This window comes from Lynx rufus, unplaced genomic scaffold (assembly GCF_022079265.1).
Source record: "Lynx rufus isolate CCGP_SWC_20201006 ecotype Redwood Valley unplaced genomic scaffold, mLynRuf1.p SCAF_18, whole genome shotgun sequence".
Taxonomy (NCBI): Eukaryota; Metazoa; Chordata; class Mammalia; order Carnivora; family Felidae; genus Lynx; species Lynx rufus.
The window spans coordinates 25619629-25640340 of record NW_025814832.1 but is presented as its reverse complement, the minus strand read 5'-3'; the positions used below and the strand labels follow the sequence as shown (position 1 = coordinate 25640340).

Here is a 20712-nt window from a genome sequence, read left to right as displayed (position 1 = left end):
AGGGCATTGCCCTTCCCTTGACAAAGACAGAATGATGGTACAGTAGTACCATGGTTAAACAAACTCCCAAGTTATATTGCCTTTCACCCGAATGACCTCTGCCAGTTGACCTTTCTGTCTCAGTTCTTCGTAAAGTGGGATAACAGCACCTACTTTATAGAGTGTGAAGATTAAAGAGATAATGACACACAGTAAATACTTGTTAACCTGCTTTTATTCCCTTCATGTCAACAAATACTTCAGTATGTAGTCAATGCTAGAGGCTCCTAGGTTGAGGGACAGATACACAAAGGTTAATACAGTGGGGGCGCCTGGGTGGCTCAGTCAGTTGGGTGTCCAACTTTGGCACAGGTCGTGATCTCACGGTTTGTGAGTTTAACTCTCTGCTGTCAGCATGGAGCCCCTTTGAATCCTCTGCCCGTCCCCTCTGTGTGCACCTCCCCCACTCACACGCTCTCTCTCAAAAATAAATAAAATTAAAAAAACAAAAACAAATGTTATTCCAAAGGGGTCCCTATCCTGGTGGGGTTAAGCAATGGAGCCAAACGAGCAATCAGAATTTCAATCTCAAGGTATCTACCCTGCATGAAACACCTTTGGGGAGCTTTGTGGAATTCTAGGCCCCATGTGATCAGTGATAACTGAGGTAAATGATCAATAAGGAATTAAGCAGATATTTTTAAGAGGGCACTTTGACCTGTCTTCCAGTCTCTGCATATGGGTTTTCTCTTTACAATGTTTTAGATTTTTTTTTTTAATGCTTGTTTATTTTTGAGAGAGAAAGAGCATGCGAGCAGGGGAGGGGCAGAGAGAGAGAGGGAGACACAGAATCCAAAGCGGGCTCCAAGCTGTCAGCTCAGAGGTAGACGCAGGGCTCGAGCACACTAACGGTGAGATCCTGACCTGAGCCAAAGTCGGCCACTTAACCAACTGAGCCACCCAAGTGCCCCACACAGTGTTTGAGATTTTTAATAATATTTTGAGGGAAGAGAATGAAAAAAAAGAGAATAAGATACAGCCCATTATTACTTTAAGGTTTTATGTTCTTAAGTAATCTCTACAACCCATTGTGGGGCTTGAATTTACAACCCCAAGATCAAGAGTTGCACACACTACTGACTGAGCCAGCCAAGGTGCCCCCCGCCCCCCTCTCCCCGCCAGCCCCTGCCATTATCTTTTTTTTTTTTTTAATTCCTTTCTTTTAAGTTCATTTATTTATTTCAAGAGAGAGCAAGAGCAAGGGAGGGGCAAAGACAGAGGATCCCAAGGAAGCTCCATGCTGTCAGCACAGAGCCCGACACAGGGCTCAAACCCATGATCCATGAGATCATGACCTGGGCCAAAATCAAGAGTCAGCTGCTTAACCAACTGAGCCACTTTTCTTAAAAGCACTTTTAAATAAAATTGGTTTTCTACATGGAAAAAGAGATAAAAAAAAAATAATAAGTTTCAGGTCAATTTTAATCCTAAAAGTGAAATGCAAAATTAAAATTTTAATTTTGAAAAATATGCATAGGAAAGGGAGAGATTTCTTAAGACCTAAAAATTAAAAGATTAAGATTAAATCCAACTACATTTTTTAAAGAAAAATAAGGATAAAGCCCCACAGCCTCAATGTTAAATAATTATAGTATTTCCCAAATCTCTAGAACTTTTAAATCTCCAGACGTTTTAAATAAGCATAGTGATTTGATAGTTGAATGAATGGTGTTTTGGAGGCTTTAGTGTTTAGTTTTTGGGCAAACCAGTTGGGAGAGGGAAAAAAAAGTCCAGACATTTATTTATTCCTCTGTCTCCGACTCCATACCTTACCCAACTCTATACTTTAGGAAGAGGACCAAAACACCAAGAAAACTGAACAAGCATTAAAGATACATACCTTTAAATTAACTTTTAATTTTAAGAAAAGGAAATGGTGAATACAATTTTAAATAAGCATGGATCGATGTACCTGTGTTCAGGCAGCTCTGCTTGGGGCAAAAGCGCCTTATTGGCAAGTTACGTGCCTCACAGGCTTAGCCAGCTGAGCTGAGCTTGGGAGGCTGTGCCCAGGTACCAACAACTGCTGCTGAGCAGGAAGAGATGTGAGCCTGGGTGCTGCTCACCTCCTGTCTAGCAGTAGTACACAATGCTTCACCTGGAGCCTGGTGAAAGCTGAGGATTCGAACGAGACCTCTGGTGAACATGGGGCTCCAGAGAACCAGGCTGGCGTCAGTCTCCAACTCTTGCATTGGGATGTCCCTGGGCCTAGGTCAGCACCAGGTAGTAGCCATCTGGATTCTGCACTGAAAGCAGCGAAAAGGGCACCTCTGGAATGAGGCAGGCCAACCACCACTTCTCCAAAACCAAACAGCCTGCAGTTATCTGTCACACCCAAGCGTTCTTCCTGCCCCAACTGGAATCTACCTCTTGAGCAAGCTTCCCTCCCTCTGTAGTGTAGGAGGGATAGAGGGCAGGCATCTGAATAACCAGAAGCCAGCTGGTCAGAGGTGCTCTGCACCTGGTGATGTCTGGCAAACACCTTCTGCCTTATAAGATGGGGGGGGGGGGGGGGCGGGGAGGGGCAGAGGGAGGGGCCTTACCTTCCCCTTTAATAAATTCCCTGACATAGAAACTGGGACATTTTTTCCCTTGTGAAATTGCATTTATCCACCAGTCCCGTTTTTTCCTGAGCAGTAAACAGCTGTCTTGTAGCTACATGAATCTGTCTCTTTGACACAAAGGTGGCATTCAGATGCTTACCAGTTGATTGGGACACAGCACACACCATACCCCATCCCCAGCTTACATTCACCTTCAAGGAATCTTTTAATCTAATTTAGGAAACAATATAAACACAATCTTACCCTTTCTAGAGCCTGACAGACACACTCTTCTCCCCCTAAAACTCCTACCTTTTTTCACCACAGCCACAAAGTATGATTCATCCTTAAGATTCTGAACCACCTACAAGGGAGAAGGGTCACTATGACAATTCTGTCCTTAGAGCCAAACAAAATAAGCCAGGATAGGGACATGGAAACTGGGCCTGAGGTGGAAGAGTGATCAAGGCCCTTGGGCCTGGCAGAAAACCACAAGCTACTTTACCTGGTCACCAAGGAGAATGAGGATGCCCCCAGGGCCCTGGTGGAAAAGGCGGTGGATCTGATTGGCTGGGAGGGCCAAGAGCTCAGCCAGTTTCCCCTTCAGCTCTACAACACTGAGTTCATCTAGAGAGATCTCTTGATAAAAGCCTGGGGGTGTGGGCAGCACAGGGCAGGCATCAGTTGGGGTCTGAGGTAGTGACAGTCTCATGGGGAGGGGGGCGGGGGCAGGAAGGCATAAAGAAGGAAAGAAAAAGCCTTATAAATCCGCTTATTTCTCAGCTTTGGGAAAGCCTCAGACTGAGGGGGGCCCTCACTATAAAAAGGAGGGGGGGCATCTGGGTGGCTTAGTCAGTTGAGCGTCTGACTTTGGCTCAGGTCATGATCTCATGGTTCGTGGGTTCCAGCTCTGAATCAGGCTCTGCTGACGGCTCAGCCTAGAGCCTGCTTCGGATTCTGTGTCTCCTATACCCCTACCCTGCTGGCACTCTCTGTGTGTGTCTCTCTAAGGGGGAGGGACACCTACATATGAATGAAACCCAAATACAATAACAAGGTTATAATCTAATCCCACATACTAACAATGACAAAATCAGATGGGGTTGGGGATTAGAACATGGAAAAATAGACCCAGGAGACATCGTGGAAGGAGAGGACTAATCTGGTCATGGAAGATGGGAATGCCAAGGAGAGCATCTTGGGTCCCAGGAATGATGAAGCATCACCCTCTCCCCAGGCCAGAAGAGGTTTCATGCAGCCACACCTGAATTTCTTGCCTTCTAAGAGAGGCCAGAACTCACCTGAGTCAGGGTTCTTAGGAACCTCATTCTCTTGCCTAGAGGCCTCCTGAGCCACATATAAAGTCAGCCGGTGACGGATGGGCCTGGGCCAAGAAAACAGTGTATGTATCAGCACTTCATACCTAAAGTAACAGCCCCCTCCCTGGGAGGGACCCCGCCTCCTCTCAGGTCTCCAGGAAGGGAGATCACCAAGCGTTTCTTAAGCATTTAATGAATGCTGAACCCTGAGAGGAGAGAAGATGAGAAAAATCCATCTCTGTCCTCAGAAACTGAGTGATGCAAATGGGATGGCTACAGAAAAAGGAGATCCTAGGAGCCTAACTTTAGCCCATCCCTGCCAGTCTGGCTCTGTGACACAGAGGTAGGTCACTGTCCTTGGGCCTGAGTTTCTTCCTCTGTAAAACGAGTGTGTGGGACTAAGTGGTCTTTAAGGTACCTTCCAGCTTGAACATTCCATGAGACACAACCACAAGCTGAACTTGGTAAATGCCACTACAGAGGGAAGGAGATCCTGGTTGGCCATGCCCAGCACCTGGCTCTAAGAGTATTGAAAAGGCGGATCCCATCGGCAGCCCCACATATCTGGATAAGGTCCCGGCGGGTAAGCTTCAGCAGATCAGTGCCTGCAGAATCAGACAGTGCCAGATTTGGGGAAGAGTCCCAGGATCGAGGATGGCAAGGGACACAGTCCAACATTAGTCTACAAATAACCCTATTATGTCCAGACATGGGGGTCAAACTTGGATTCAAATCCCCGTTTTGCCACTTGCTTGTTAGCTGTGTGTCTTTGGGCAAGTTGTTTAACCTCTCCGAGCCCTCTCCTTATGGGTAGTATATAAATTATACGGGATAATACATGAGAAGAGAGCCTAGCAGGCATAGTGCCTGGCAACTCTTAGTCCCAACTAAAAGTTAGCTGAAGAACACACAGCAAGCCAGGACCATAGGCAGGCTTCCTGCCTGAGTGTTCTGCCCTCAGTCCCCCACAGGTACGGTCCCTGCCAGATGCCAGCCTCACCAGTGAAGTTGGCCAGCATCCGGCAGTAGCTGGAGAACCGGTGCCGGTGCAACCACTGCTGTGTCTCTAGGATGGAGGCTCCAGGGCTCAGATCCTGAGGCATAAAGAGGGCAGTCCAGGTACCACCATGGACCCATGGACTTGAGAGCAAGGGGTAGGAGAACAGCCCTTGCCCTTGGGGGCCCCAAGTCTGAGAGCCTAGGCTCATCCTGTGAGTGGCAAGTGCCCAGTCCTATGGAGAAATTTTGCCATCTGTGGCCATACAACCTCTGTCCACCAGGGGGCAGAGCCACCCTATTCTGGAGAGTGCGATAAAGCCCTGAGAAGGGTTTGAGATAGAGATTGGGGGACTGGAAAGCGAAGACGCACCTCAGCGGGGCTGCCCCCCAAGGTGTCCAAGGCGAACGGTGGGGAGGAGCAGAGCCTGTGGGGGAGCAGAGAGACAGCAGTGCAGCCGGTCTCCAGCCCCACCCACCCTTCCCTGGCATGCAGAGCTTGCTGGTGTTACCCAAAGGGCACAGAGCTGAGCCTCTTCCCCTCAGCTGCGCCCTCAGTCCTGCCCCTCCCCGGATGCCCGGGCTGAGCCCTTCTCTTCACGCTGGCCCCAAAGGGCTGAGAGGCGCCCATCCCGCCTCACCTCTCCGTGGACAGGAGCTTGCAGGCGTGGGGAGAGGTGAGGGCAAGAGGGCTGAGAGGCGGGTGGGGCCCTGCACTGGGATCTGGCCACGGTGAACACTGTGGGCAAACAAGCAGCAAGGTTCAGCCCAGACATTCCGAGGGCATTGGTGGCTGTTCCCTCACCTCTCGCCGATTGAGAGCTGACAAGGGGCCTGCCTGGGGCCAGACTTGGTCCCTGCTCTAGGAGTCCCCGACAAGTAGACCAAATTCCGCTCAAAGCAAGAGCGTAAACCAGCCTGCCGGTCTGGCTGGGGAAGCTGGGGGAGGCTTCCAGGAGCAGCAGCAGGAAGGGAAGTGCTCCGGGCAGGGGGGGGGGGGGGGGAGGGCAGAAGCGGGGTGGGGCGATGGTGGGTGCAGGAGAAGCAGCCTGGAAGAAGTTAAGCGCCTGGGTCTTGAACAACAGACGGTGCAGCGTGTCCTTGCAGGTAACAGGTGGAATCACTGGGGGATGTGATGATCCTGGAGCAGCCACAGCCCTGGGGCCTCAATTTCCCCATGTGTCCAATGAGGATCCTTCCTCTAAACCCGCGCTCCTGCCCCCACCACCAAGGCACACACCTCCAGGAAGACCGTAGTCTCACTGGCAGCCTGATACTTGTCTCTCTCGTGAAGGGGCTGTTTCTCAATCTTCTCCCGGTCTGTTTTCAGCTTCCGGTCAGCTCCTTTGGGCTACGGGAGAGTGACAAGGGAAGCGCAGAGCAGCCCCCACCCCCACCCCTTTACCCGCCCACTTCCCCGTTGCGGATGGGGCTCTAAGAAAGAGATCAAGCCCCATCCCTCTGTTGTACAGAGAAGGGAACTGCGGGCCGAGGGGACGCAGCAAAGCAGGACTGGCATGCACACAGCCAGCCAGGCAGGGTGACGGTCCTGAGAGAGAGGGGGCAGGAACTGCCTGTACCTTGAACACCTTGATGAGGCAGCCAGCTGAGTGCAGGTGCTCAGGCGGCAGCTCCTTGTCACTGGGCTTGAAAGTGTCAATCTGGAGGCGGAAGGGGACACCTTTCTCTCCACCTTTTTTCCGAGGAGTGAACTCGGTGCTGATGCAGTGAACCTGAGGCGAAGAAGCAAAGAGAAAGCAGGGTGATCACCCAGTTCAAGAAAGCTCACCTAACACTTGTTACCTGCCTGTCACCTGTCAGCCTCTTGCCACAGCAACTTGCCATCCCCAACCAGAGTTTGTTTCTGACAGCATAACTTTATTAGGTTCTTTCCCTTGTTCAAAATCCTTCAGTAGCTCCCCATGGTTATGGGTTGAGAAGCAAAGTTCCTCACCCTCATGTTGGCGCACCTTAAAGAATCAAGTCAAGCCTTTCTGCATGGCTGCTCTCTCTCACCCATCAATGAACACACTGCCCCACCTAGCCAGCCTAATCATGACGCCAACACACTTGCATGGTTCTTCTTAGAATCTTCTACCTGGAAACCTCTGCCCGCTCACATATAAGCCAACAGGTCCCATTCCAGGGTAGAGTTGCCAGTTACAATACAGATGCCCAGTTAAATTTGAATTTCAGATGAACAACAGGTAAATTTTTTTTAGCGTAAATATGTCCCAAATATTTCATGGGACATTCTTCTACTAAAAAGTTCTTTATCCGAAATTCAAGTTTAACTGAGTGTCCTGTATTTTATCTGCTAAATCTAACAGCCTACTCCAGGAAGCCTTCCTGGCTTCCACCGCACGCAGCCTGCAGCCTCTGTGTTCTGCCTGGTCCCAGGATTCCAAGGGCAAGCGGGGTCTTCCCCTCTGTTCACCCCCACTGCCCACTATAGCCCTCCCACAATCCTGCAAAGAACAGTTAAAGGGTCCAACTTTACAGGTAGGGAAACGAAGGCTCCCAGAGATCATGTGACCTGAGCAAGGTCACATGAGGGAGTGGTGGAAGTGAAATTGTGCCACATCTGCCTGACTTCCCAGTCCAGGTGCTTAGACCATAGCGAGCACTCAAAAAAGTGACATACGGGTGACTTTTGACAATGTTGTTAGATTATAAAGGGAAATCTATTCAAGGAAATATAGAGAATGCTGAAGCCGGGTAAAGAAGAATATAGCCCCCCCCCCCCCAGAGACAGACTGTTAACATTCAAGGATTGTTTCTTCCTCTGTCTTCTCTGGGCAAGAAAAAGGGAAAAAGAAACATAACTTGTGTATACACATACATGTTTTTATTTTTGTAAAATGGAATTCAAACTTTAAATACAAGTTTGTCTTCTGTCCCTTTCCTTCTAGGAAAGCAGTTTCTCTTGTTATTAGACATCATTTTACTGGCTACATAATTTCCCTTGTAAGTCTTCCCTAAAACTTATGTAAAAATCAATCCTCTTCCAAAAAAAAAAGCAATTATCTTCCCATGGGCAATTAAAATCTTTTAATACGAGAAAAAGTGGTTCTATGAAGAGCTGGTCAATATATCTTTGTGTACTTATTGAACGCTGCTATAGGATAACTTTTTGAAATGGAACGACTGGGTAAAAGAGTAGAAACATAAAACATAAAATTTAATAAATTTTGCCCAAGTGCCACTCTACCCACAGAATGAGTGCACTAATTAAGTCTTTGCCAGTCATATATATATACATATATATACATATATATGTATATGTATATATATATATGCACACACATTTTAATTAGAATTTTCTTTTTTATATAATTTTTTAAAGTTTATTTATTTTGAGAGAGAGAGCATGCGCGCACATGTGAGTGGGAGAGGGGCAGAGAGATGTGGAGAGAGAGAATCCCAAGCAGGCTCTGTGCTGCCAGCACAGAGCCCAACATGGGGCTCCATCCCAGAAACGATGAGATCATGACCTGAGCCGAAATCAACAGTCAGATGCTTAACTGACTGACCCACCCAGGTGTCCCTAATTAGCATTTTCTGAGGTTGCACTGTCTACATTTATTGGCAATTTGTATCCTTGTATAAATTGTCTGCTTGTACCCTTTGCCCGTTTTTCTGTTGAACTTTCATCTATGTTTTCTTGTTGATATATGAGAACTTTTTATATATTGAGGCTCCAACACATTATATGTAATTTATGGCAACTATTTTTCCCACTTAATGTCTCCTTTTAATTTTCCCTATGTATTGCAGACCAATGACTTTTTATGAAGCTAACTTCTATCCTGAGTTCTGTAGCTTCTTCCATTGCTTTCAGCTTTAACAAGTGTTTCCCTGTGGTGAGAGTCAATAAACATTCAGCCATATTTTATCCTCCAGGTGCTTTCCAGAAGTGGTCTATTCGTGTTCCTTCACCCCCAAACTCACCTTCCTTTCCCACCTGAGCTGCTGCCACTCCCATCTGACCTCCGGACTCACCTGCAGGAAGAGGGAGGTCCTCTTGGTCGGGTCCCAATGAAATTCCACCGTGTTGAGCTGTGAGGGCAGCACTTGGGGCTCTATCACCCCCACGGACAGTGGCACATCTGCAGGCACAGGATGGCGAGCAAGGAGCAAGCCTCAGCCATCCCCATCCACAAAGCCTTCCAAGCCGGAAAGCGGCCCTGAAGGCTCCCCCGTCCCTCCCCATTCACCGATGTCCAGGATGCGGTCCCCTGGCCGGCTCCACCTCCACCCATCCAGCTGTTGCTGCTCCGTGTACTGCAGGCGCCGGTCATGGAAAACCACACGCACCACACTCTGTGAGCACAGGAAGGCAGGGCTCACGAGTCAGAGGGTGCTTGGGCATTCGGGAACCAGTTCCCACAGCGGGCGTAGGCCAACCATCCCACCTCGCCCCCATCTTGCTTCCCAGCCTCAGGGCCCACAAGCACTGAGATCACCAGGTCTGTGTCCAGATGCCCACCTGTCACTCTCAAGCTGTGAAACTGGGGGAGTAACCTAGAGACCCTGAGCCTCAGTTTCCTTATCTGTGAAATGGGTGAGTTACTCCCTTCCCACTCTTAGTCACTCTGTTTCTTTTCTTGCAGCACTTTTCAATTTGCAACTGGGAAATGAATGTGTAATTGCATATAATTTGTGTAATTAACATGCCTGTCTCAGTAGAATGCAAGCCCCCTGAGGAAGGGAACTACATCTGCCTCTTTACTGTTGAATCTCTAGCTCATAGAACAGTTTCTGGCAATGAATTGGGGCTAAATATACACTTTTTTTTTTTTTTTTTTTTTTTTTTGGACAGAAGGACTCATGCATGTGAATAATGCTATGTAAATGTATTTCTAAATCCCGGATCTGCTACTTTGTGTCCTTGAGAAAATACTTAACCTCTCTGTGCCTCCTTCCTCAACAACTCCTGCCCACCAATGTGCTGCTGTGAAGGTAAAATTAAAAGGTGGACTTGAGAGGGTTCTGCTTGACAGTGACATCACCGTGATGACATTGGCTTCCTGCCCAGATGGACAGTCACACCCAACCCTTGCCAGTTCTGGAGGGGAATGCACCTACCTTCAACAGCCGGGCCCACTGGGTAGTATCACCCAGCTTGGGGTTGCAGAGCATCTGCACCTCATAGGACTGGCCTGGGAGAGATCAAGGGGATGTGCGAGCCCCACTCTGCGGGCAGAGATGGCGCCTGCCATTCCCATCCCGCACTGGGCTCGGCTTCCAGAGCTTGCTGCCCCACTAAGCCCTTTCCTTCCCCAGGCCCAGCATACCCTGGTTCAGGTAGGTGAGGGTCTCCTCCTGCTGCTTCACTGCCGGCGAGGTGGCTGCACAGAGCACATACTGGAAGGTGGGGCAGGGAGGCTCCGAGCTGGGGATGTTGTGCAGCTCTTCCTGCTTCAGGTAGGGCAAGGGCAGGGACTCCCTGCCAGGGAGAGGAGAGCACCTCCGGCTTTACACCCTGTCCATCCCTTCCCCTATGGGGCTTTGACTCTGCCTGCCATATCCTCCAGAGAGCCAAGGCACCCCAGCAGCAGCCAGGGCCTGAGAGTCCCCCATTCAACTCCTCTGGCTCCTGGGAAATCTCCTTTAAGGTGCACATTTCAATTTTTTTTTTAACGTTTATTTATTTTTGAGACAGAGAGAGACAGAGCATGAACGGGGGAGGGGCAGAGAGAGAGGGAGACACAGAATCCAAAACAGGCTCCAGGCTCTGAGCTGTCAGCACAGAACCCGACGCGGGGCTCAAACTCACGGACCGCGAGATCGTGACCTGAGCCGAAGTCGGACGCTTAACCGACTGAGCCACCCAGGCGCCCCTAAGGTGCACATTTCAGATACTACCAAACATCTACAAAAATCTGCCCTCAGGGCGCCTGCGTGGCTCAGTCGGCTAAGCATCAGGCTCTTGATTTCAGCTCAGGTCATGATCTCGAGGCTCATGGGATTAAGCCCCGAGTCAGGCTTTGTGCTGGCAGGACCTGCTTGGGATTCCCTCTCTCTCTTTCTCTCTCTCTGCTCTTGCCCTGCTCGCACTCTGATGTAAAAAAAAAAAAAAAAAAAAAAAAAAAAAAAAAAAAAAATCTGCCATCACTTATTTGTTTGCAGTCTCAGGGCTTGTCTGATACCAAGTAAATGCCCAACAAAAGTGCCCCGAGAGGGTGGGTGGTCAGGGTGTTTTGAGATGTCCTAGGATCCACTAAACACCAGGTGTCCCAGGACCACTTCTCCACCCCCAAAGGAGCCCAAGAACAGGAAGCCCACCCCCCTTGTCTTCAAACAGATGGCCCTACCTGTCCATTGCAACTCAGACCAGGCCCTTCCTTGGAATCTGCGGGGAGGGGTTCAGGCCCTTACCTGAGTAAGCCACTTGGAGGCCCGGGGTACAGTTCCCCAGGACTGGGCCACAGGTGCTCTGGCTGGTTGTGCCAAAATAGCATCTTGGAAAGGGAGCAGAGCCAGCTGCGTGACAGAGACTTCGGCACTAGGCTGGGCGGGACCCACTGGACTATCCACCTTTATACACACAAGCAAACCCACGAAAGGGTGGGGCAAGGCTGGGAGCCTCTTATTGGCTGAGCACCCAGGGCTCTAGGAAACATGGGACCTTTCAGGCAGCCCAAGCTGGGGGGAATCAAGAAACAGTGTGCCCAAGGCTCCCCACCAGTCATTAACTCAAAGGGGATATGGTGTTGCAGCAAAACAAAATCTCAGGGATGGACATCCACTCCCCACTGTTCCCCAAGAGTCTCGGGGGCAACGAGGGGCACCCTTGGGCTTCAAGATTGGTCCTAGATTCGTAAAACATGTAGAATCCTGGAGACTCGTGGGCCTGGACCCCTCACATGACCCTGTGAGAGGAGCCTGACCACTGGAGGGGACAGGAGAAGCAGATACAGAGCATCTCATGGACCTACAAAAGGCCTTTATCCCCATCGGCCTCCCCCTTCTCCCCCACTTGCCCCCTAACACACACACACACACACACACACACACACACACACACACAAGTGCAGTGATGGCAGGACACCTGTCCTTTCGCTGGGGGCTGCCTGACTAGGGGACTGCAGTTTACAGAACATAGTCCAGCTTGCTGTGGAAACAACTCAGTGGTGCTAGAAGGGAGAGCCCATATGTGGGGAGGCAGGGGTGTGTGTCTGGGCCCCCTCCCAGGGCAGTAGAAGGAGAGGAGTCCCAGTCAGGCTGATGGCTTTGCCCCCCCTCTGCCCCGGGGGCATGGGGTGGACTGTGTTTATAGACAAATAAGGTCTGCCTGGGGGACAGTTTCCTTCCCCACACTCAGTCCCTGTTGTCACTGTACACAGGTCCCTGGGCCCACCCCCCACTACTGTGTTTGGTATAAACAGATGAGGGCTTTGCAAAGAGCAGAGACAACCCTCTAAAGATGTGGTCTGACCTCATGTGACCCTAGCTATCCAGGTTTTGTGATTCTGGGGGGCCTACCTGAGAGAGAGAGAAAACCAAAGAGTACCCCCTCCAACACCCGGCAGGGCACCTCCTTATATGCTTTCTCCTCCCATGAAGCCAGACAAAAATGGAAGTGGAGAGGAAAAGGAGGGGGGGGGGGACATTCCTGCCAGTAGAGACTAAAGAAGGCTGAGTCCCCAAGATCCCCATGACAAGATCCCCAAGACTTTGAGAACCCACCCATTGCCCAAAGTTGAGTTCAAGGCCAGAAGGCCCCCAGGAAACCCTCCAAGGCTGGACAGAGCAGGTTTCCAGGAAGGCCAGGGGAAGGGGGATGGGAGGGGACCCAGCAGGGCTTGGCCCTGGCCTGAGCAGATCAGGGCACAGGAGTGATGGTGAGGGGAGGGCAGAGGACATGAGCAGGTGGGTGGAGGCTTGTTATCGGGGTGGAGGCAGAGAAGGTAGAGGCTGGTGTAGGCCCCTTTCCAGGACACCGTGAGGAGCTGGTAAGGGGAGTGGGACTCCAATCCCAGAACCCAGTTCCCTACCACTCAGCCTCCACCTCCAAAGCCGTCTGTATCCTTCCCCTTCCCCCCTGAGGCTGCCTCTCCCCAGCTCTCTTGGCTACTGTTTCCACCCATCTCAGCGTCTCTGTACTCTGTCCCCATCCAGATGGTGTTGGGCCTGTTCCTGGTTTTCCTTGGCTCTCCCTCTAAGGAAAAGAGCTGGGCTTGGGGACGATGGAGCCTGGCCAGTCACAGCCCCCACCTCACTCTCCCTGTGCCCCCTCAGCCAGCACAGCACGGGGTCTGAATAGTCCATCCTCAGGCCCAGAGAGGCCTTGAGAAACTTCTGGTCCTACTCTCAGAAGAGTCTCAGGCCCTGCCCAGGGCACTGTAGGTACTTTACCTTCCTAAACCCCCTTTCCTCCTTCGTAAAATAGGGACAAGTGCTCCCTCCCATTCAGTGTGGTAGTGAGGACTGAAAGAAATTCTAGGCAGCTGAATGTTATTCCAGGGTTTAATCCTCATGAGCCCCCATTGGGGTGGTCGTATCTGCCACCCTCAGGGTCCCCACCAAAGCCCAGTCCTGGGAGGTACAGACATAACTGGCCCCGAAACTTCCCCACATACAGATAATTTCAGGGGCAATTTTTGGGTGAGATTTTTTTTTAATTGATTCCCCCCACCCCCACCCCAAATACTCTGTCATTTTCTAGGCCATCGCCTAACCCAATCCTAATAATACCCCTTGGGTTCCCTAAACCAAGGCAGCAACTTTTTATCTGTAAAAATTGCTGAAAAATAACAATTCAGTGTCCTTCTCCTCTGACCAAAATGTTTTGTTTTGTTTTGTTTTCTATCCCCAGGCAACATTCCAACCTAGAGAATTGGAGAATGAGGTCCACCCCTCCCTCAAAGAAAGAGGGGCTGGGACAAGTGTTCCTTATTCATTCATTCATTCAACAAAATATTATCGAGTGCCTACAAGGTAAGAGGCTCTATCTCTCTCCCTCCCTCACACTAGGTTGTGTGGGACCTCGCGCAGGGTACCTAGGTGGGTGGAATCCTGCCCTATCCAGGGCTCAGGCGTCCCCTGCTCCCCCCACCCCCCACATTGGTGGTCAAAAGTTCTGGGTCCTGAGTTGCTGGCAAAAGGCTTTTAAAAAAGGAACATGGCAATCCCTGTGTGGTCTGCGTGCCTGTGCACACACATGCCCCACCCAGGAGGTGGCCCCACCTCCCAACCAGTCTCTGCCTCCTCTGGGTGCGTTGCTCTGCACCAAACAGCGCCCCCTAGAGTTAGCACACAGGCATGGCTCTAAGCACCCAATCCTTTGTCCCTAGTCCCTCTGAACCACCCAGAAAGTCTCCCCTTGGAAAAGTACTCTCTGTTCCCACTTCAAATATACTGCCTGCTTTTTAGCTTTCTTGCAGCCCAGCAAGTTGGTGCTTATGTTCTCCATGTCCTGTGTCCGCCCTTCATCAAACCCTTCACAGCAGTCATCTGACGTGCTGTTCATTCTTTTGTGTACTCTGTCCAATGTCTGTTTTCCCATCAGAGTGGAAGCCCCTTGAGGGTAGGGACTAAGAGAGGTGCACCAGCGTTGGGGTTAAGAGTTTGTATCTCGAGACCGACTCTGAGTTCAAGCATAGCCGTACGGCTTTGGGCAATTAGCAACCTTTCTGAGTCTCATTCTGTAATTACGAAAAGGGGATGATGAGAGCCTCTGCCCCATAGGGCTAGAGTACAAACTGAATGAGATAATAATTAAGTCCTTACTAAATGTAGATGTATCTTTCTCCATATATCCCGGGTATGTATCCCACATCATATGAGTTGATTTATGAAGCATTTGTAAGTGAAGAGGGTCTGTTTATTTAATCAATAGTTCTTCCGTGCTCATACAAGTAGAGTGCTTTTCAACCGATCTATCGTCTAATGTTGACACTGTTTTTTTCTATTATTCTATTATTACCTTCCCCCCATTATACAGATGGAGATACTGAGGCGCAGAGAGGTTAAGTAGCTAGGTCAAGTCACACAGCTAAGAGAAGATAGAGCCAGGGTTTGAACCTAGGCCATCTGGGTCACAGTCCCTGCTCTTAATCGCTGTATATGCCCCCACTCTGCCTGATAAATATGTTATGGAATTTTAAAATTAATCTCCAGGCAACATTCCAACCTAGAGAGCTAAGAAATGAGGTCTACCACTCCCCCAAGGGAAAAGGGCTGATGGGGGAAGTGTTCCTTATTCATTCATTCATTCATTCATTCAACAACTCCCAAAGAAGTATCAGACCCAGGTTCCTGGGTCTGATTCCAGTGATGTCAGAGACCTGGGGCTTTTCTGAGCTCTGGCTTTCCAGATGCAAGATGGGGACAAAATATTTTCCATTCCGTTCCTGGGTTGTGAGCCTTGAGGATGAATAATATGAATGACAGTAGCTGGGCTGCTGTGGTTTTAATAGAGGGGTGTGTGTGTGTGTGTGTGTGTGTGTGTGTGTGTGTGTGTGTGCTAATGATGCAGTAAGCAGGATTTGTGGTCTCGGACAGTTTGCCTATGATAGGGGTCCTGTTTGACTTGGGAATTCCTTTGGGATGAGCTGTAGCAGGGAGGAAAGGCATTTCAGGCAAGGCAAGCAGTTTTAGGTTTGTATGATCCAGGGGGAGGGGACCCCGCCCCACTACCCACCACAACCGCCCATGAGGTATGACGATTCCCACTTACACACTAGGAGACACAGGCATGCAAGTTGTCCAAGTCTAAGAAGGAATGGGCTGGAACTTGAGTCACCTCACTGTCCTGCACACCTGTCATCCACCCAGGCCAAGACACAGGAATGCGTCCTGTCCATCCCATAGTGAACCTTTTGGCCAGAAGACCCCAAAAGCTCACTACTCCAGCTCCCTGTTTCCATGTTGCTGCCTTTGGGAGCCGGAGCGTTCTCCCTAAGACATAGAAATGATTCCACCACTGCTCAGCAGAGAACCCCATGGCCTCCAGCCTCCGCTGCTCTCAGCGCCATTCTCAAGCTGGGCTATGGAAACCCCTCGGTCCATCTTCCAGGGCACCGATGGCACGTAATGGTTAGTGCTTCAAATCAGTTTTTCTGGCAGGAAAACCAACATGAATACTCTTGGAGTCAAACGCAAGGCTTGCAGAAACATTTAATATAGAGCCATGTATCGGGGCGCCTGGGTGGCGCAGTCGGTTAAGCGTCCGACTTCAGCCAGGTCACGATCTCGCGGTCCGGGAGTTCGAGCCCCGCGTCAGGCTCTGGGCTGATGGCTCAGAGCCTGGAGCCTGTTTCGGATTCTGTGTCTCCCTCTCTCTCTGCCCCTCCCCCGTTCATGCTCTGTCTCTCTCTGTCCCAAAAATAAATAAACGTTGGAAAAAAAATTAAAAAAAAAAAATAGAGCCATGTATCTAAATTCCTTTCAAGTTCTGACCGAACAGCTTTGCCTCCTCTCCTTCCCCCACCCCCATGCCTCCAGGGCACTGCTGGATTGCTCAGCGGGGCTCCAGTGAGCGAGGCTGAGAAGCTACTTTTTGGTGGAAGACCTAGCTAGCTTCCAGGCTCAGCACTCAGGGCCTTCCGTCTACTTTCATCTGCCTTTCCTTCTCACCTCTTCCCATTGCTTACCTGCCGTGTCCATGACAGGCTGTTCTGTTCCACCCCTCTCTGCCTTTGCCCAGGCTGTTCCCTCTGCTGGAATACCCTGGGCCTTCTGCCTTCGGGTCCGCTTCATGGCCTCTATCAACTCAGCTTGCGGCTCTGTACCCCAAGTCAGCTCAGAGAAACTTTTGCATTATTGTGCTCTCTGGGCCAGGATGTACAAGAAGGCCTTGGGTGCAAGGATCAGGCGCCCCTGGTGCCCAGAGCCACTGGAGGCATCTAGTAGGACCTCATGATTTAGATGTATCAAATGTAGACCCTCAAAGACGCCACCGAGACGCCCCTCCCTGAAGGACACCCAGTGTTGCTTTCTGTGCATTCCTCTCCCAGTAGGAATGCCTCTCCCTAGGATGAGCTAAGCAGCCGGACCCCAAGGGAGGAGTTAAAAGCAGACTCCACTGTCCCTGCTTCAACTTCTCCTTGGCATTGTCCCCCTCATGCTTCTCCAGCATAGTCAGCAGGAATCGCCCTCACCTCTAACACCTGGATCCAGCTGCTTCCAGACTTCATCCTCCTTCTTTTCCACCAGGTCTCGGTCACCACCCGCCCCAGTCCATGCCCAGGGCCACTCTCCAGCAAAAGATCCTCCTTAAGAATTTGGGGGCCCTTGAGTGTTCATCCCTCCAAAATTCTAACCCCTAACAGCACCCCCTCTACCAGTCCACTGAGTTCCACCCCCTTGCTCACCCCAAAGTGATGATATTGCTGTTACCGTGGTAACACATGCTTCGTGGGTGGGTAGGGGGAATGGACTAGAGAAAGAAAGCAGTGGCTTTAGGACACTATCAGAGGCATGGGAAGTGGGGCGGGGGTGGCAAACTGGCACAGGGCCCGGGGAGAGGTGAAGCAAGCGGCTATGACTTCTGGCCCCGTGACTACTGTCAGCCCTATGTCCTGAGCCTCAAGGAGAAAAGAAACAGAATAGAAGGGGACATCTTTCAGGAATGAGAGGTTTTCTTCATAGGGCAGAGGGAAATAACCCAAACAGGTCTTCCGGACAGCCTCAGCTTGGCTGGGGAGGGGAGGAGGGATTGCACACACCAGAGTCCATGCTGTTCCCCTCCAGGGAGCCTGGGGCACAGACAGAGAGAACAGCTCACCCAGAATGTGTTAGGGACAGTGCCACAGGCAGTGGGAGGGAGGCTTTATGCCAGTGTCCCGAGCTCCAGGGGTTGGTGGCAGCAGGGGGTGGAAGGGCTCTCCTCCAGCCCCTGGGGACCTGGCTGTCCCAGATGCCACAGCCGGGAAGTGTGTCAGGCACTTGCGTAAGAGCCTTCTAGATTTCCATAAAATCGTAATTACTGATGCCTGCCATGGACCTTAGCTCATTAGAGCGGTATCTGCCTCTGGGGCCCCAGTGGGCCAGCAGGGGGAGGTAGGGGAGACTGGGCAAGGCAGGCCCTCTCACTGTGTTCTTCTTGTCCTGTCCCCAGCCCCACTGGGCTGGGCCCTCTTCCTCTCCTCAGCTGGGAAGTGAGAACCAGACTTGACCTCAACCATGACAGACTCCCCACCCTAGGAGCTCCAATTCTAAAGCTGGAGAAAAAGACCAGCCACTCATGTTTTCAGCTTGGGCTGTCCTTGGCAACTCATAAGGGCAGAGGCCACAGCAGGGAGGGGCTTGAACTGAAGGTATTCATGGCAGAAAATAGGTCATTCCTTACGGAAGGAGAAGCAATCCCTCCCATCAGAGAATCTCAAACTGCTTAAAGTGGAAGGGCCCTGGGGGTCATTCAGGCCAATGGTTCTTAACCTTTTGGGGATTTTAGATTCTCTGAGGAGAAGATGAAAGCTCTAGACTGTCCTCCAGAGAATGCTGATCCGCCAACATTTTACACAGCTTCAAGGCATTCATGAACTCCCTGAAGCTCACCTGTAGGCTCGAGGTCAAGTATCCCTAAATAAATAAATAGGTAGATTGATAGATAAAAACTATTTTTTGTGCCCTTACTCTGTCCAGCTCTTTATGTATGTTAACTCATTTATTTATTTATTTATTTATTTATTTATTTATTTATTTATTTATTATTGAAAGAGAGAGAGAGTCAGAGCGTGAACAGGGGAGGGGCAGAGGGAGACACAGAATCTGAAGCAGGCTCCAGGCTCTGAGCTGTCAGCACAGAGCCCGACGCGGGACTCGAACTCACAAACCACGAGATCATGCCCTGAGCCACAGTCGGACACCCAACCAACTGAGCCACCCAGGCGCCCCTGTATGTTAACTCATTTAACCCTCAAAAGTACACTAAGAGATATATACAATTATTGCCCCTATTCTAATCCAGGTCTCCATTTCAACCTAAACTATTCCAATTCTGCCAATCTAAAAAGAAAGAAACCGAAGTCCCTCCAGAGATGGAAAGGTCTTTGCTCAAGGTCACAGAACAGGAAGAAAAGGGCAGACCAGGATGAGAACCAGCCCTTTCTTTCTTTCTTTCTTTCTTTCTTTCTTTCTTTCTTTCTCTAAGCTTTTTTAAAAATTATTTTTAAATGTTTTTATTTATTTTTAAGAGAGAGAGCAATGGGGAAGGGGAAGGGGGGGCGGGACAGAGGCTCCGAAGCAGGTTTCACACGGACAGTAGTGAGCCCATGAGGGGCTTGAAGTCAAGAACTGCAAGATCATGCCCTGAGCCAAAGTCAGATGCTGGGCCACCCAGGTGCCCTGAGAACCAGCTTTTCTTAGTGTGCTGAACACTGAGCTGCATGCAGTTTGGAGTCATCTGGTCCATCCCTCTGTCCTCAGGCTCCCAAGAGCCTAGCACCCACTTTTACTCATGGAGCTCTCCTATTAAGAGGCTCCTTCCTGATAGTTCTCTAATGACTTCTGGCTTAGGGAGCCTTCCCTCTGTGTGTGACTGCTGCTTACCCTCCGATAGCACCTTGCCCCTTGCTCTGCCCACTCCTCATAGCTGCCCCTCTGACTCTGAGATGGGACAATGTTCCTTCTTCTCCAGAAGCTAGCCTTGTTACTCCTGCTCTGTCCCCAGTCACTGCAGAGGGAGTTGTCAGCACTGAAACAATGACTCAGACTTAGTTCATGAAAGACTGCTCTGAAACACGAAGGCCGCAGGCCAGAAAGGACATCCAGAGGTCATGGGATCCAGCCCCCTGCCTCCTCCACATTTGCCCCACCTCGGGCTTCTGATGCCTACACCAGATGGGACCCAGGGCCTACAGACTTCCCTAGCTTTCCTGGGTCGCTGGTAGCACTGATACCCCTGGAAATTCTTCCCTCTGTCTAGTCAGACTTTCCTTCGGAGTTGGTTCCTCCATGAACTAACAGCAAAAGCACTGGGAAGGGACCAATCTCTCAGAAGCAAGGAGGAAAAGAAGAAAATAACTTTCCCTGCCTGTCTTCCCTGGGCTGAGGGGAACTGTCTCATTCACTCTGACAGTGAGGTAGGCACTATCTCTATTTTGCTGAAGAAGAAATCAAGGCTCTAAAAGGTTTAGCTGCCTACCCAAGGTTACACGGTTAATTAGTGATCATCTAGGTATTAGAGTCTAAGGAACTCAGAACCTCTGCTGTTGGTGGGGAAACAGGGGTACCTCCCCTCGAGAGGTCTTCAGTACAGAAGCGGCCCCTGTTTGTTCCAGCCCAGGATAGACTGAGGGCCTGATGATCCTATCTCAGGGTGCTTCAAGCCTCCTTAAGTCTGAGTTGCCCAGGTAGGGGTGTTGGGCTAATCTGGGCTGGACAGGAGGGAAGATGATAGCCCTCACTTCAGAAGGGATTGAGGGAAGGCTGGTTAGTGAACAGGCCTTTGGGGAGACTGGCTTGAGGGCTGAGGCCAGGATCTTTTGAAGCTCCTTTCAGGAAGGCTGTACTCAGAGTCAGTCTGCCGCTGCAGTGGGTGGACCTGGAGGGGAAGGGAACTAAGCCCCCACAACCACCAACCCTCACTTCTGCCCTTGTCCTACTTCTGCCACTGGCAAATAAATCTCTATTCCTGGACACAGTAACCTGAGCAGTGCCCCAATGGTGAGCTCACTCTTGGGAGGACAGAGATTGCATGAATGAATGGCTGTGCGCAGGGGCTGGCAGGAAGGAGGACACAGGACTCAGCCTCTGTTCTCCAGGGCTGGCATAAAGGCAAGACCCTCTCAAGTGCCACCTTCCCCTCCAATCTCATCACCCACAGCAGAGGAGCCCCTGGAGGAGGGAGACTTTGATCTAGAAGT

The 20712-nt window shown here is 50.5% G+C and overlaps 1 protein-coding gene across 1 annotated transcript; it reads right to left on the bottom strand.

Moving 5' to 3' along the window:
• Positions 1-1920: 1920 nt before the first annotated feature.
• LOC124513478 (transcription factor CP2-like protein 1) lies at positions 1921-10480 on the bottom strand. Its single transcript, XM_047081509.1, is given in 14 exon segments — positions 1921-2285; positions 2895-2946; positions 3088-3233; positions 3884-3966; positions 4416-4506; positions 4902-4995; positions 5271-5325; positions 5539-5636; positions 6138-6248; positions 6478-6630; positions 8900-9006; positions 9115-9220; positions 9986-10059; positions 10195-10480. Coding segments are annotated over 14 exon segments (1494 nt in total). The 3' UTR covers positions 1921-2247.
• Between the last annotated feature and the right edge of the window lie 10232 nt (positions 10481-20712).